Raw genomic sequence first — 17,500 nt, 5'->3', positions numbered from 1 at the left:
GCACCTTTAACTTTAAAAAAATGAATTGTGTCATAGGTCATAACAATAACGTTGGTTTTTTCCCATTGACAGTATTTTTTCCGAGGAACACTTGAACGCACCAAGACTCACCGATTTTCTCCAGATGTCCGTGAACACCTCTCGCTTATTACATCATTACATCAACGTTTAATTATTCATAACGTTTCAGCTATCACACACACACACACACACACACACACACACACACGCAAACACACATACACACACACACACACACACACACGAGAGCTCCTGCAGTGTGCTCGTGAGGTTATAATCATTTTAATATGTCTTACATTTGAATGGGGGAACTTTCACTTTTTCACCCACTTCCGCAAACAACAAAACACAGAACAAAAAAAAAATCCACTGTGAACAAAACACGCCACTGCTGCTGCTGGCGGGAAAATGACGTATCGCCTCCTGGTGGCGGGAAGAAAAATGACATCATGAAATCAGTGGAATGTTCAATGAATAAAAACATTCACGATAGTTTATTACAACATGGAAATTCAGAGCAAAATATCATAGTTTTATTTAATTAATTTTTTTGTATATATGCTATTTTTTTATTTTGGAATATACCTTACATTTTAGTATTATACTTTTATTTTATTTTATTTTATTTTATTTTATTTTATTTTATTTTATTTTATTTTATTTTATTTATTTATTTATTTATTTATTTATTTATTTATTTATTTATTTATTTATTTTATTTAACGTTTATTTATACTCGAGATATCACTTGCAATGTTGTCGATGAATGTACATGTAGTTCAGGGTGTAATAATGTAGTTTAGTAGTTTTTGAAAATCCTCCACGAATGGTTTAATATTGTATTGTCACACACACACACACACACACACACACACACACACGCACACACACACACGCACACACACACACACACACACACACACAAACTACTGTAGCCTACTAAAGAGAGATTGGTATGATAAAATATGCAGAAAAGTACAATTCTTGATAACAATGAATCATGTTTAAAAGAAAATCCACATTACGTCTATGCTTACGATTTGTAGAAATACACAGGACACATCTCTTGTTTAGTGGAATCTAATATGTTTATTTTATTTTTATATTAATACTCTACTGTTAATAATTATTACTTTTTACAGAGTATTATTTTTTATTCATAAAAGCAGTGGTATAATTTATTTTATTCATATTTTAGAATTATGAAAATAATTTATATAATTATTTAGTTTTGTTAATAGTATTATTTTCATTTGTTATAATTTTTAAAACTGAACATTTTGTCTACACCTAAAATGAATAGGGGTTGTTGCAGTAACAATATTTGACCACTGGGGGCGCTGTTCTGTCTGCCGTTACCCATAAGCGGGGGAGTGTGAGAGCGGTGCATGAAATGGAGAAAAATGGCGGATCATGTGCAGGTGAGCAGAGCTGTTTTCATGTTTTTCTTACCGACAGTTTCTCCAGCGGTGATAGAACGATTTGTGTAGCCGATTTCGAGTGCTTATTCCTGGGTAGAGTAGTCGGTGCAAGTACCCCTGAGAACCGGGCTGGAGGTGGCTCGGTTTGGGGCAATGTGCTAAAGAAAGGACGCGGTCGCTTGTGTTGTCGTGTGGGCCTGGTGTATATGCCGAAGTCAGCCTCGATTCGGTAGTAAAGGGGAATGTAACTTACAAACGAGACACTGCATGCAAATAGGGTTACATTTTGGGTCTAAAAGCATTAAAAAAAAACATTTAATTTCATATATGCTTACAATAAGGCTTTAAAGTGTTGCATTTCTTTACAAATGTCTTCTAAAATATTGTTATTGCCTTTTCTTAGGATCAAATAAATACAGAATTTCAAAATGAGGCGAAGATAACAAACGAATAGACTACAGTGCAGGAGTAGGCTAAAAAAAAATAAAAACAAACAGTGTGCTTAGATGAAGCGTAAAGCCGAAATAAAACAATAACATCATGTACATAATTACATATGCGGTTAAGACGAGACATTGCATGTGTATAGGGTAACATGTTTAACTTATTATATATTTGTGTGTGTGTGTGTGTGTGTGTGTGTGTGTGTGTGTGTGTGTGTGTGTGTGTGTGTGTGTGTGTGTGTGTGTGTGTGTGTGTGTGTGTGTGTGTGTGTTTATGAAATATTGTGACAATACTCCAAAGTGTCATCATCTCAAAATTGTACAATTTGCCAATGAGTTATCAAATGAAAATGTATGCAGAATTTAGTATTTTTATTTTATTTTATTTTCATTTATGCTTGATATTATTATTATTATTATTATTATTATTATTATTATTATTATTATTATTATTAAACTAAACAATGCATTATTTATTTATTTATTTTATTTTATTATATTAAACTAAACAATGCATTATTTATTTATTTCAGCACACGCAAATTGAACAAATTGTAGAGGCATGGAAGGCCATATCATTTGAAGACGAGTCACTGCAGGTGAATAGGGTAACATTTTAAACTTATAGATATTATCATTAAAACAATATTATTTTTGTATTTATAATATCTTCTAGAAATGTTTAAATAAATGTGAGAATTTGGCAATATTTGACTAGTTCTGTGTACATTTTCCCCCAAAAAATGTATGTATAGGGCTAAGAAAATGCATGAAAATGTATCATGAATCAGACAGTTAACAACAAATGAACAACCTAACCTTCAGAATAGTGGTAAGAATGATTATGGAAAGTTTAGTTGATGTAAGTGATTTAGAAGTTGCGATTCTTGGTTCAGAGTATTGGAGAAAAAAACATTTTTTGAGATAATGTCCGTTAAAGATGGTTGTATAGGAGAAATATACAGACGCAAACAGACAAGGTTTAGTCAAATAAACACCTGAATGTACATGTTGGACCTTTTGATTTATACTAGTATGAAAGAAGACATGTTATGGAAGAGAAATGGACAAATTTAAAATTAACAAGTGCTTGAAAAAACGATGGAGGTAATTTTTCGCTCTAACTGCCGAATCGTAAACTAACTTCAGCGCTTGTGGCCTTGCTGTCAGTGCAGTTAGCTGCTCGTTAGCGCCATGGTTAGCTCTTAGGACGAATTCTGGCTAATAAACAAAACAAACCCCGTGAATACATATGTATTACACCACACACATCCCCCGATGTATGTACCACTTTATGTCCGCCCTAACAGCGCTGTTTTTCGGGTCATTTCAGCGACGTAAACAATAAAAACACGGTGCTTTAGCCTGCCGTTTGCTAGCTGTCAGGCTAACGCGTACAACTGCTTATCTGTCAATTTCGCTCCAGTTTGAGCCACAATATTGACATTTCTAACGTCAATCTCGTCGAATTTTAACCTTTTATTTCACTGTTTCATGGCCATGTGTTAAAATAAACAGTTGTTGTTTTGTTATGGTAATGTAAGCGAGGCTAAAGCACTCGCTAAGCTAACGTTAGCATCATCAGCCCTAGACATCTCCCGCGCGAGCAACGGTTTGAAAACAAGATATTAACTGTTTGACTATAAGTGACCGGCTTCGTGTCCGCTTTCATTTCTATTCAATAATACTTATAATTAAAGGCTTAAATGTCTATTAAATGGGTTGTTTATGTGCGTAACTAAGCCGCGCTGTTTATGTTTAGCAATAGCTTGATGTCTGTCTTTTATTAAATTGGTGAGCGAGAGAGACCACCTGCATAGCTTTACTTCAAACCAGTTATCGCTAACACCTTTTGCCATTTTTCAACATCCAGGCTTGAAATTAAGCATCATAATTTATTCCTATCTTATATTTTGAGTCCCACATAGTCAAGAATATCTCTAAATGTTATTATATCATTTTGAAAATTGATAAGGTAGCTTACAATCTAGTCTGTATGAAAAGCTAGTGCTAGCATCACTACTGCCATGCTTTGTATTGTTGTTATCAGACAATATACAGAAAGACTCCTCAGATATGTATACATATATTTATTCTGCACCTTAACATATAAATACACCTGTGTAGATTGTAGAATAAATAGCCTATAGCAACCATCCATACTGTGACTTTAAAGGTGTAGTCAGTGATTCTGGCGAACGCTTGTTGTCAAATTCACTTTTTGTCAAAATCAGTGAATATCTCCTCATGATCCACTACCTGTGTGTGTGTGTGTGTGTGTGTGTGTGTGTGTGTGTGTGTGGTGTGTGTGTGTGTGTGTGTGTGTGTGTGTGTGTGTGTGTGTGTGTGTGTGTGTGTGTGTGTGTGCTGAAAAAAAAATCCAATGTTAATACACAGCCTAGGCTCTGTAAACGGGCATGTTGCTAGCTACGTTGAGCCCCTTTTGTTTACATACCAGTTTGAGTTTACAGAGCCTAGGCTGTGTATTAACATTAAGCATTCTTAGACACATATAGAGCATGTTCCACAGACATGGATTAACGCTTGTTCTGGACTAAATTGTACTTTCAATGGAGAATCTGCATTAAAAATTCCATTCAGTCCAGGACTAGGCTTAATCCATCCCTGCGTTCCAATTCCCATACTTCCATACTATTTAGTATGCCAGAAAAAGATTTAGGATGTCCCAATACCTGCACGTCAATTGTAGTATATTGAAAATACATAAATGCCCCACTAACTCCAATAGGATTTTAGGAGTATTTGTCTTTATTCTTGACGTTTCTCAACATAATGAAAAAAATAAATCTTCCTCATCTTATTTTTTTCTCTCCTGTCTGTGGCCCTAAAACTCTTCTGTACTTTAGTATGTAGTGTAGTAAAAAGACTAAAACTCTTCTGTACTTTAGTATGTAGTGTAGTAAAAAGACTAAAACTCTTCTGTACTTTAGTATGTAGTGTAGTAAAAAGACTAAAACTCTTCTGTACTTTAGTATGTAGTGTAGTAAAAAGACTAAAACTCTTCTGTACTTTAGTATGTAGTGTAGTAAAAAGACTAAAACTCTTCTGTACTTTAGTATGTAGTATAGGAAAAAGACTAAAACTCTTCTGTACTTTAGTATGTAGTGGAGTAAAAAGACTAAAACTCTTCTGTACTTTAGTATGTAGTGTAGTAAAAAGACTGAAACTCTTCTGTACTTTAGTATGTAGTGTAGTAAAAAGACTAAAACTCTTCTGTACTTTAGTATGTAGTGTAGTAAAAAGACTAAAACTCTTCTGTACTTTAGTATGTAGTGTAGTAAAAATAAAGATGTATTCCAATGTCTGTGAATTTTGCAGATAGAGTTTATAAGAAAACTTGAAAATAAACAAGCATGTAAAATAGCATCAAAAACTATTACCATTACCTGATTATGCCCAGTTATCAGATTATTGTGGACATGTAAACGGGCATCTTTTTTTAAACGGTGATGTAACCGCTCTCAGCCTGTGTGTGTATATAACTGATGCAATCTTCATGAATAAATTATAGACTCAATTCTTGTAGTTTCACTGATCGTGTGCAAGACAGTGTTTGGTGCTAAATTCTTATCTGATTTCATAAACAGACATGATGTAATGTTTGTAACTGCTGCTAGTACACACATTCTAAGCACTGATAATTCTCTCTCTCACACACACACACACACTCTTATACACACATACACTCACTCATTCACTCCTATACACACACACTCACTCACTCACTCACTCACTCACTCACTCACACATCGTACACACACATACTCACTCACTCTCACTCAAACACACACTCGAGTCGACGTACACTCACTCACACACACACACACACACACACACACAATAATCTCCTAATTTATCCGCCGAGGCCTCAGTATTTTGAACTATTTAGACTTGTATCATGAGCTAGCATCTCACCATGACTGTGCATGACTCAGCACTTTCCCTCCCGGCCACGTGAAAACTTTTGATATCATTAATTTTCGGTTTACGGGAGGAGACCGCTCATAATCTAACCAAAATGTGCTTATATACTTCCAGGGAAAATGCTTTATATCTTAAAGGCCTACTTCACCGGCCTACTTCAAAAAAAAACGTACTTTGTAAATATTACTGTGATGTCTTTTACTGTGACATCACAGTAATATTTACAAAGTAAGTTTTTTTTTAACCCTATATTTCTCTTTCTGTGATGTCACGAGAAAGAGAAGTATAGGGTTAAAAAAAACACTCTTTCTGCCTTTTCTCAGGCTAGGATGAACCAATTTCTAAAAAGTTTGCACATTTATACTACATAGGATCTCAGAATTCAATACACCTTCATATTCCCACCGGTGAAGTAGGTCTTTAAGTTTATATTAAGTAAACACTCGGGTGAATTTACTGCAAATTAGAGCTGAAATTATTTTCATTATTGGTTTAATTTGCGAGTTGCTTTTTCAGTTTATATATATATATCATTTTTTTTAAGATATTTTTTGGCATTTTTATGCTTTATTGATAGTGTAGAGACAGAGTTGAAATGGGGCAGAGAGGGGAGTGACATGCAGAGAACGACCGCGGGCTGGAATCGAACCCGGGTCCGCTGCTGGCTGAGGCCCATGGGGGGGGGGGCGCCTTACCAACTGAGCTAAGGGCGCCCCCATTCAGTTTATATTTTTTAAATATCCTAAACAATTATCTGAGTATATGTCACTTTGTTTTTCACAAAAAACAAAATATGGTTCAATTTATTTTAATATACTCTTATCTATCGAAGTAAATCAATTATTATTTTCTTTTATAACCATCAGAAATAGCTTTTTAAAGGGGGCGCCCTTAGCTCCGTTGGTAGGGCGTCCCCCCCCCCTTAGCTCAGTTGGTAGGGCGTCCCCCCCCCCCATGGGCCTCGGCCAGCAGCGGACCCGGGTTCGATTCCAGCCCGCGGTCGTTCTCTGCATGTCACTCCCCTCTCTGCCCCATTTCAACTCTGTCTCTACACGATCAATAAAGCAGAAAAATGCCCAAAAAAAATAGCTTTTTAGCGATTAATTGGTGCATTGATGATCATAATAGCTGTTGTTATTGTTCAGTTGATTGGCGCCTGGGCCAACTGTCCTCAAGTTTACTGAATGACATTCACACTGTGGGTTAACGAACTGTTATCGCCATGGAACATGATGTGCGATTGTTCTAGTGTGTGTGTGTGTGTGTGTGTGTGTGTGTGTGTGTGTGTGTGTGTGTGTGTGTGTGTGTGTGTGTGTGTGTGTGTGTGTGTGTGTGTGTGTGTGTGTGTGTGTGTGTGTGTGTGTGTGTGTGTGTGTGTGTGTGTGTGTGTGTGTGTGTGTGTGTGTGTGTGTGGAACTGATAAGCCTCATATCTTCCTATGTGTGTGTAAATAATGTTGATAATATATCCATATATATGGAACACCATGTGCGAATGTCTCGAATTGTAGTAGCCCTTGTATCTGTGTGTGTGTGTGTATATAATGTGACTAATATATTGTATAGTGTTTGTGTGTGCGTGTGTGTTTGTCTCAGAGAGTGTGTGTGTGTGTGTGTGTGTGTGTGAGTCAGAGAGTGTGTGTGTGTGTGAGCATAATAATGTGTGTGTAACTGATAAGCCCTTGTATCTGTGTGTGTGTGTGTATATAATATCACTAATATATTGTGTGTGTGAGTATCATGTGTGTGTGTGTGTGCGTGTATGAGAGAGTGTGTGTGAGCGTAATAATGTGTGTGTGTCTGTGTATGAGACACCTAATAATGTGTGTGTAACTGATAAGCCCTTGTATCTGTGTGTGTGTGTGTGTGTGTGTGTGTGTGTGTGTGTGTGTGTGTGTCTTATGTCACTAATATATTGTTAAAAAAAAGTTGTGATACTTTGGGTTAGTAAACGTGTGTGTGAGTCGTAGATATAGGGGTGTGAGTGAGAGTGAGTCAGAGTGTGTGTGTGTGAGAGCCTAATAATGTGTGTGTTACTGATAAGCCCCTGTGTCTCTGTGTGTCTTCAGGGCCTGTGTGTGTGTGTGTGTGTGTGTGTGTGTGTGTATAATGTCACCAATATATTGTGTGTGTGAGTATCATATGTGTGTGTCAGAGTGTGTGTGTGTGAGCATAATAATGTGTGTGTGAGCCTAATAATGTGTGTGTTACTGATAAGCCCCTGTATCTCTGTGTGTGTCTTATGTCACTAATATATTGTAAAAAAAAAAAAAAAAGTTGTGCGACTTCGGGTTAGTAAACTTGTATGAAACATGATTTTTTTACGTGTGTTTGTGTGAGTCGCAGTGTGTCTGTCTGTCTCTGTCTGTGTGTGTGTGTGTGTGTGTGTCAGTGTGTGTGTGTGTGAGCATAATAATGTGTGTGTTACTGATAAGCCCCTGTGTGTCTCTTTAGGGCCTGTGTGTGTGTGTATAATGTCACCAATATATTGTGTGTGTGAGTATCATATGTGTGTGTCAGAGTGTGTGTGTGTATGAGCCTAATAATGTGTGTGTTACTGATAAGTCTGTGTGTGTCTCTTAGGGCCTGTGTGTGTGTGTGTGAGCCTAATAGCCCCTGTGTCTGTGTGTGTCTCTTTAGGGCCTGTGTGTGTGTGTATAATGTCACCAATATATTGTATGTGTGTGTGTGTCTCAGAGAAAGTGTGTGTGAGCGTAATAATGTGTGTGTGTCTGTGTATGAGAGAGAGTGTGTGTGTGTGTGTCTGTGTGTGTGTGTGTCAGAGTGTGTGTGTGTGAGCCTAATAATGTGTGTGTTACTGATAAGTCTGTGTGTGTCTCTCAGGGCCTGTGTGTGTGTGTGTGTGAGCCCAATAATGTGTGTGTGTCTCTTAGGGCCTGTGTGTGTGTGTGTGTGTGAGCCCAATAATGTGTGTGTGTCTCAGGGCCTGTGTGTGTGTGTATATAATGTCACTAATATATTGTGCGTGTGTGTCTTCAGGGCCTGGCCCAGCTGGAGATCCTGTGTAAGCAACTCTATGAAACCACAGACTCGGACGTGAGACTTCAGGCAGAAAAAGCTCTCGTGGAATTCACCAACAGTCCTGACTGCCTCAGCAAGTGTCAGCTACTGCTGGAGAGAGGCAGTGTAAGTTTATAAGGGTGTGTGTGTGTGTGTGTGTGTGTGTTGCTGTGTGAGTGGCAGTGGGGTTCACTGTGTTAAGATGGGAAAATACATACACATGAGGTTACATTTTCTACAATAGAGAAGTATACATCATGAACTGCTACCTGTCAAAATCCAGTGTTAATACACAGCCTAGGCTCTGTAAACGGGCATGATACTATAGCTACGGTGGGCCCTTTGTTTACAGAGCCTAGGCTGTGTATTAATTCACTGATTTTGACAACAAGCGTTCTCCAGAATCACTGACTACCGGTACATCTTTTAATGCAACTAACGCCAATTGCCTCTTTTCCTTCTGCTTTCCTGTCATTAAGAAAATAAAACTAGTTATAAGGGCGACTGTGTCTCAGTTGGTAGAGCGGGTCGGCCGATGATCAAAGGGTTGGCGGTTCGATCCCCGCCCTGCCACTTGTGTCATGGTTGTTGTGTCCTTGGGCAAGACACTTCACCCACCTTGCCTCGTGTGCTATTGGTGTATGAATGTGTGTGTGAATGGTAACGTGGGAATGGGAACAGGTCTCCCTTGAAAAAGAGTCTCAATTGGATTTACCTGTATAAAAATAAAAAATAAATATGGATTTCTTTGCAGTAAACTAAACTTAACACACTGTTTCCCCCTCCGTCTTGTCTCAGTCTTCATATTCCCAGTTGCTAGCGGCGACCTGTTTGTCTAAACTGGTGTCTAGGACCAGCAACCCTCTACCGCTCGAACAGCGCATAGACATACGTGAGTAGATCCAACATTTTTTTTGAAACTTTTATTTTAGTTGTTTTATAATTTTTTACATATGGACAAAAAAAAACAGAATAAGTAAACACATACAATACATAAACAACACTCCCGCCTCCCCCCTTCCTCCTCCCCCCTCTCCCTCCCTCTCTCCCCTCCCCCCTCCTCCCTCTCCTTCCACCTCCCCCCTCCCTTCCCCCCTCTCCCTCCCCCCTCTCCCCTCCCTCCTCTCCCCTCCCTCTCTCCTCTCCCCTCCCCGTCCCCCTCCCCCTCCCTCACATAAACAGACAAGGAATACAGAAAAAAAAGTGAAATAAATAACTAAGACAAAATGATTAAGAACATAAGCTATAAGTACACAAGAAACAAAACAAAGCTAGAACAGAAACTAAACTGGGGCAGTAGATCCAACATTTTCAAATCAATACGCCTTGATTCATTCCTATCAATTCTCCCTTACATATCCAGCTCTGGAAGAAATTAAGAGCTCACTCCAAATGTTCAGTGTCTCTCGTTTTACTATTTACAGGCATATGTTTGAGTAGAATGAACATTTTGGTTTTATACTATAAACTACTGACAACATTTCTACCAAATTCACAATACATTTTTTTGTCATTAAGAGCATTTTCAATAAGTTATGTACACATTTATACACACACACACACAATAACACAACACACAGGGAGGAATGAACAGTTACAGAAAAGAGTTAATACACACGGTCTAGGCTTCGTAAACAGGTGTGTAAACAAATATCAACACTGGATTTAACGGGGGTGCCCTTCGCCCAGTTGGTAGGGCGTCCCCCCCCTCCTCCCCCATGGGCCTCGGCCAGCAGCAGACCCGGGTTTGATTCCAGCCCGCGGTCGTTCTCTGCATGTCACTCCCCTCTCTGCCCCATTTCAACTCTGTCTCTACACTATCAATAAAGCATAAAAATACCAAAAAAAATATCTTAAAAAAACAAAAAACAAAACTGGATTTAACCATTTCTCCTGTTGTTTTGTGCCCAGGGAACTATGTGCTAAACTACCTAGCGACGCGGCCTAAGCTAGCAGCCTTTGTGACCCAGGCTCTGATCCAGCTGTACGCACGCATCACTAAGCTCGGCTGGTTCGACTGCCAGAAGGACGACTACGTCTTCAGAAACGTCATCGCAGACGTCACACGCTTTCTACAGGTACGTGTCTCTGTCTGTCTCTGTCTGTCTGTCTGTGTGTGTGTGTGTGTGTGTGTGTGGGTGAATCTACCTGTGTGGGTGGGGGGGAGGGGGTACGTGTGTGTGTCTCTCTCTGCGTGTGTGTCTCTCTCTCTCTCTTTCTCTATGTGTGTGTGTGTGTCTCTCTCTCTCTGCGTGTGTGTGTGTGTGTGTGTCTCTCTCTCTCTGCGTGTGTGTGTGTGTCTCTCTCTCTCTGCGCGTGTGTGTGTCTCTCTCTCTCTCTGCGTGTGTGTGTCTCTTTCTCTGCGTGTGTGTGTGTCTCTCTCTCTGCGTGTGTGTGTGTGTGTGTGTCTTTCTCTCTACCTGTGTGTGTGTGTGTGTGTGTGTGTGTCTCTCTCTTTCTCTCTGCGTGTGTGTGTGTGTGTCTCTCTCTCTGCGTGTGTGTGTGTGTGTCTCTCTCTCTCTGCGCGTGTGTGTGTGTGTGTGTCTCTCTCTCTGCGTGTGTGTCTCTCTCTCTCTCTGCGTGTGTGTGTGTCTGTATTTATTTTTCATACCATGACATTTATGGGCTAGTTTTTTGCTCGAATTTTTATTCATTCTTACTGACACCAAGAGTTGTCGAGGGGCATTCATAGATAGTCGAGAATCCGATTTTTTCATGTTGAAAATTGCACTTCATTATACAAAACGTGCTTTTTGTGTGTGTGTGTGTGTGTGTGTGTGTGTGTGTGTGTGTGTGTGTGTGTGTGTGTGTGTGTGTGTGTGTGTGTGTGTGTGTGTGTGTGTGTGTGTGTGTGTGTGTGTGTGTGTGTGTGTGTGTGTGTGTGTGTGTGTGTGTGTGTGTGTGTGTGTGTGTGTGTGTGTGTGTGTGTGTGTGTGTGTGTGTGTGCGTGCGTGCGTGCGTGCGTGCGTGCGTTACAGGACAGCGTAGAGCACTGCATAATAGGAGTCACCATCCTGTCACAGCTGACCAACGAAATCAATCAGGTACGTTTTATTAAATGTTATTTTTATATACAGCTGCGGAAGAAATACAGAGACCACTCCAAATGTTCAGTGTCTCTCGTTTTACTCTTTAGAGGCATATGTTTGAGTAGAATGAACATTTTGGTTTTATATCATTTTGGGGCGACTGTGGCTCAGTTGGTAGAGCGGGTCGGCTGATGATCAAAGGGTTGGCGGTTCGATCCCCGCCCTGCCACCTGTGTCATGGTTGTTGTGTCCTTCACCCACCTTGCCTCGTGTGAATGTCGATAGTTAGCCTGCTGCTATCGGTGTATGAATGTGTGTGTGAATGGTAACGTGGGAAAGGAAAACAGGTCTCCCCTTGTAAAAGAGTCTCCGGTCTCAATGGGATTTACCTGTATAAATAATAAATTAAATAAAATTAAATAAAAATAATAATATTAACTACTGACAACATTTCTACCAAATTCACAATAAAAAATATTGTCAATAAAGAGCATTTCCCATTAAGTAATGTGGAGATGAAGATTGAAGAAAAATCCAGACTGGTCTCTTCATTTTTTCCAGGGCTGTATTGGTCTTTTCTAGATGGAGGGACTATGAAATGATTGTTTTTTACGTGATGAATTCATTTATTTTAAATTTTTTTATTTTATTTTAAGATATTTTTGGCATTTTTATGCTTTATTGATAGTGTAGAGTGGGTTGAAAAAATAATATATTTACCGTTGTTTTTATTTTTATTTCCCCAGGCGGACACCACTCACCCTCTGACCAAACACAGGAAGATCGCCTCTTCGTTCAGAGACTCATCTCTGTTTGACATCTTCACTCTGTCCTGTAACCTGCTCAAACAGGTTGGTACACACACACACACACACACACACACACAGACACACACACGGACAGCACACACACACACAGAGACACACAGACAGCACACACACAGAGACACAGACACACACTTACTCACTCTCACACACACAGAGAGACACAGACACACACTTACTCACTCGCACACACACACACATGGACAGCAGACGCACACACGGACAGCACACACACACACACACACAGAGACACACACAGACAGAGCAGACACACACACACACAGATACACGGACACACACATACACAGATACACGGACACACACACAGAGACACACGGACACACACAGATACACAGACACACACACACACACAGAGACACACACCACACAGACACACACACATGCACGCGCACAGAGACACACACACGGACAGCACACACAAGCACACAGAGACACACACAGACAGAGCAGACACACACAGACACACACACGGACACACACACACACACAGATACACGGACACACACACACACAGAGACACACGGACACACACAGATACACGGACACACACACACACACACACACACACGGACACACGCACAGAGACACACTTCTTTCTTCTGGCTCTGTCTTAGACATTTTTGTAAAACTTAGAATTTTTTGTGTTTGTGTGTGTGTCTCTCTCTCACACACACACAAACACACTCACCCCCAAGCATAATTACTTATATTTCCCTCTCTCTCTCTCTCCCTCCCTCTCTCTCTCTCTCTCCCTCTCTCTCTCTCTCTCCCTCTCCCTCCATCTCTCCCTCCCTCCCTCTCTCCCTCCCTCCCTCTCCCTCTCTCCCTCTCCCTCCCTCTCTCCCTCCCTCCCTCCCTCTCTCTCTGTCTCACTCACTCACTCACTCACACACCCATACCCCCACCCCCCCCACACACACACAAAATTCTACCTGTATGTCGCTCTCTCTATCTCTCCCTCTCTCTCTCTGTCTCTCACTCACACACACACACACCCCAAAACCCCCACCCCTACACACACCCACACATAATGTATTCTCTCTCTCTCTCTCTCTCTCTCTCTCTCTCTCTCTCTCTCTAACACACACACATAATTCTCTCTCCCTCTCCCCCTCCCTCTCCCTCTCCCCCCTCTCCCTCTCTCTCTCTCCCTCCCTCCCTCTCTCTCCCTCTCCCTTCCTCTCTTTCTCCCCCCCTCTCTCTCTCTCCCGCCCTCTCTCCCTCTCTCTCTCTCCCTCCCTCCCTCTCTTCCTCTCTCTCCCTCTGTCTCACTCACTCACTCACCCCCCCCCCCCACACACACATAATTCTCCCTGTCTGTCGCTCTCTCTATCTCTCTCTCTCTCTCTCTCTAACACACACACACACTCTTAATTCTCTCTCTTTCCCTCTCTCACTCACCCACACACCCACACACCCTCTCTCACACCCCTGCCCCCCACACACACACACACATAATTCTCTCCCTCCCTCCCCCCCTCTCTCTCTCCTTCCCTCTCTCACACCCTCCCTCTCTCTCTCTCTCTACCTCCCTCCCTCTCTCTCCCTCCCTCTCTCTCTCCCTCCCCTCCCCTCCCTCCTTCCCTCCCTCCTTCCCCCCCCCCCCTCCCCCTCTCCACCCCTCCCTAGGCGTCGGGTAAGAACTTGAATCTGAACGATGAGTCCCAACACGGTCTGCTGATGCAGCTGCTCAAGCTGAGCTACAACTGTCTGAACTACGACTTCATCGGCACCTCCACCGACGAATCATCAGACGACCTGTGCACTGTCCAGATCCCCACCTCCTGGAGATCAGGTCTGTCTGTCTGTCTGTCTGTCTGTCTGTCTGTCTGTCTGTCTGTCTGTACTGTCCAGATCCCCACCTCCTGGAGATCAGGTCTGTCTGTCTGTCTGTCTGTCTGTCTGTCTGTCTGTCTGTCTGTCTGTCTGTCTGTCTGTCTGTACTGTCCAGATCCCCACCTCCTGGAGATCAGGTCTGTCTGTCTGTCTGTCTGTCTGTCTGTCTGTCTGTCTGTCTGTCTGTCTGTCTGTCTGTCTGTCTGTACTGTCCAGATCCCCACCTCCTGGAGATCAGGTCTGTCTGTCTGTCTGTCTGTCTCTCTGTCTGTCTGTCTGTGTGTGTCTGTCTGTCTGTCTGTCTGTCTGTCTGTCTGTCTGTCTGTCTGTCTGTCTGTCTGTCTGTCTGTCTGTCTGTCTGTCTGTCTGTCTGTCTGTACTGTCCAGATCCCCACCTCCTGGAGATCAGGTCTGTCTGTCTGTCTGTCTGTCTGTCTGTCTGTCTGTCTGTCTGTACTGTCCAGATCCCCACCTCCTGGAGATCAGGTCTGTCTGTCTGTCTGTCTGTCTGTCTGTCTGTCTGTCTGTCTGTCTGTCTGTGTCTGTCTCTCTCTCTCTGTGTGTGTGTGTGTGTGTCTCTCTCTCTCTCTCTGTGTGTGTCTGTCTGTCTGTCTGTACTGTCTGTCTGTCTGTCTGTCTGTCTGCACTGTCCAGATCCCCACCTCCTGGAGATCAGGTGTGTGTGTGTGGGGGGAGGGGGGGGGGGGTGGGTGGAAGGGGGGAGTGTATGTGTGTCTCTCTCTCTCTCTGTGTTTGTGTGTCTCTCTGTGTGTGTGTGTGTGGGTGCCATGTTTCTACAATAGCACAGAACGAAACTTAAAGGTGCAGTCAGTGATTCTGGAGAACGCTTGTTGTCAAAATCACTTTTAGTCAAAATCAGTGAATATCTCCTCATGATCCACTACCTGTCTGTACTGTGTGTGCACTGAAAAAAATACAGTGTTAATACACAGCCTAGGCTCTGTAAACTGGCATGTAAAGTACAGACAGGTAGTGGATCATGAGGAGATATTCACTGATTTTGACCAAAAAGTGATTTAGACAACAAGCGTTCTCCAGAATCACTGACTGCACCTTTAAAGTGTAAACATCTCTATCCCTGTCTGTTAATCTTGTTCTAAACAAAACTTTTATTTTGTATTGTTCTTCCAGCGTTCCTTGATTCCTCTACGCTGCAGCTCTTTTTCAACTTATATCATTCCATCCCTCCATCCCTCTCCCCGCTGGTGAGTTACAAACGTGCTTAGTGTTTAGATAATACATCCATCTATAGCACTCCTGTTTGAGACTAATTCTTGTGTGTGTGTGTGTGTCTGTCTGTCTGTCTGTCTGTCCCTCCGTGTGTGTGTGTCTCTCTCGGTACATGTGTTTGCGCACGCGTCCCTCTGACTGCGTGTGCGTGTGTGTCTCTGTGTGTGCGTGTGTGTCTCTCTCTCTCTCTGTCTGTGTGTGTTTCTGTCTCTTTCTCCCTCTCTGTCTGTCTGTCTGTCTCTGTGTGTGTCTCTCTGTCTGTCTGTCTCTCTCTGTACGTGTGTGTGTGTGTGTCTCTCTCTCTCTCTCTCTCTCTCTCTCTCTGTGTCTGTCTTTGTGTGTGTCTCTCTCTCTCTGTCTGTCTGTCCATCTTTGTGTGTCACTACGTGTGTGTGTAGGTGTTGTCATGTCTAGTCCAGATCGCCTCTGTCCGGAGATCTCTCTTCAACAACGCAGAGCGAGCAAAGTTTCTTTCACATTTGGTCGACGGAGTGAAAAGGATACTAGCAAACCCACAGGTATGATATACACACACACTTACTCACTCACTCACTCACTCACTCTCTCACTCACTCACTCACTCACTCACTCACTCACTCACTCACTCACTCACTCACTCACTCACTCACTCACTCACTCACTCACTCACTCACTCACTCACTCACACACACACTCACTCACTCACTCACTCACTCACACACACACACACACTCACTCACTCACTCACTCACTCACTCACTCACTCACTCACTCACTCACTCACTCACTCACTCACTCACTCACACACACACACACAGTCACTCACTCACTCACTCACTCACTCACTCACTCACTCACTCACTCAAACACACACTCACTCACTCACTCACTCACTCACTCTCACACACACACACACACACACACTCAGACACTCATTCATTCACTCACTCAGACACTCACTCACTCAAACACACTCACACACACACTCACTCACTCACTCACTCACTCACTCACTCACTCACTCACTCACTCACTCACTCACTCACTCACTCACTCACTCACTCACTCACTCACTCACTCACTCACTCAAACACACACACACACACTCACTCAGACACTCACTCACTCACTCACTCACTCAAACACACACTGTTTCTGTTTCTGTTTGTGTTTTGCCTGCCTGAGTAATTTGAATATTTTACTATTTATTCATTCGGTTTGGTATTTGCAAAAAATAATTTAAACAACAATACATTTAGAATTTGTTGTCATCAAATTACGATTTTCCAGATATAGCAGTCAATATAATATCTAGAATTTTTTTTTTTAAACATTAAAGGCCTACTTCACCGGTTTGAATATGAAGGTGTTTTGAATTCTGAGATCCTATGTAGTATAAATGTGCAAAAAAAATTAAAATCGGTTCATCCTAGCCTGAGAAAAGGCAGAAAGAGTGTTTTTTTTAACCCTATATTTCTCTTTCTCGTGACATCACAGAAAGAGAAATATAGGGTTAAAAAAAAACGTACTTTGTAAATATTACTGTGATGTCACGAGAAAGAGAAATATAGGGTTAAAAAAACACTCTTTCTGCCTTTTCTCAGGCTAGGATGAACCGATTTTAATTTTTTTTGCACATTTATACTACATGGGATCTCAGAATTCAATACACCTTCATATTCCCACCGGTGAAGTAGGTCTTTAACTGCT

General features: G+C 41.7%; 1 protein-coding gene across 1 annotated transcript in view; it reads left to right on the top strand.

Annotated features, from left to right (window-relative positions):
* Window positions 1-1,409: 1,409 nt before the first annotated feature.
* Window positions 1,410-17,500, top strand: part of xpo7 (exportin 7) — a gene marked incomplete at both ends in the record, with an annotated part of 39,686 nt that continues 23,595 nt past the window's right edge. Inside the window, 9 exons of the mRNA XM_080054148.1 lie at window positions 1,410-1,442; window positions 8,830-8,976; window positions 9,649-9,742; window positions 10,762-10,928; window positions 11,829-11,894; window positions 12,626-12,730; window positions 14,354-14,519; window positions 15,713-15,786; window positions 16,210-16,329. Coding sequence (XP_079910274.1) covers window positions 1,410-1,442; window positions 8,830-8,976; window positions 9,649-9,742; window positions 10,762-10,928; window positions 11,829-11,894; window positions 12,626-12,730; window positions 14,354-14,519; window positions 15,713-15,786; window positions 16,210-16,329 — 972 coding nt within the window. The remainder of the gene's footprint in view (window positions 1,443-8,829; window positions 8,977-9,648; window positions 9,743-10,761; window positions 10,929-11,828; window positions 11,895-12,625; window positions 12,731-14,353; window positions 14,520-15,712; window positions 15,787-16,209; window positions 16,330-17,500) is intronic.

Source organism: Ammodytes marinus (assembly GCF_949987685.1).
Source record: "Ammodytes marinus genome assembly, contig: scaffold_216, whole genome shotgun sequence".
NCBI lineage: Eukaryota > Metazoa > Chordata > Actinopteri > Uranoscopiformes > Ammodytidae > Ammodytes > Ammodytes marinus.
The sequence above is the reverse complement of the archived record's forward strand: the minus strand, read 5'-3'. Positions and strand labels throughout refer to the sequence as shown.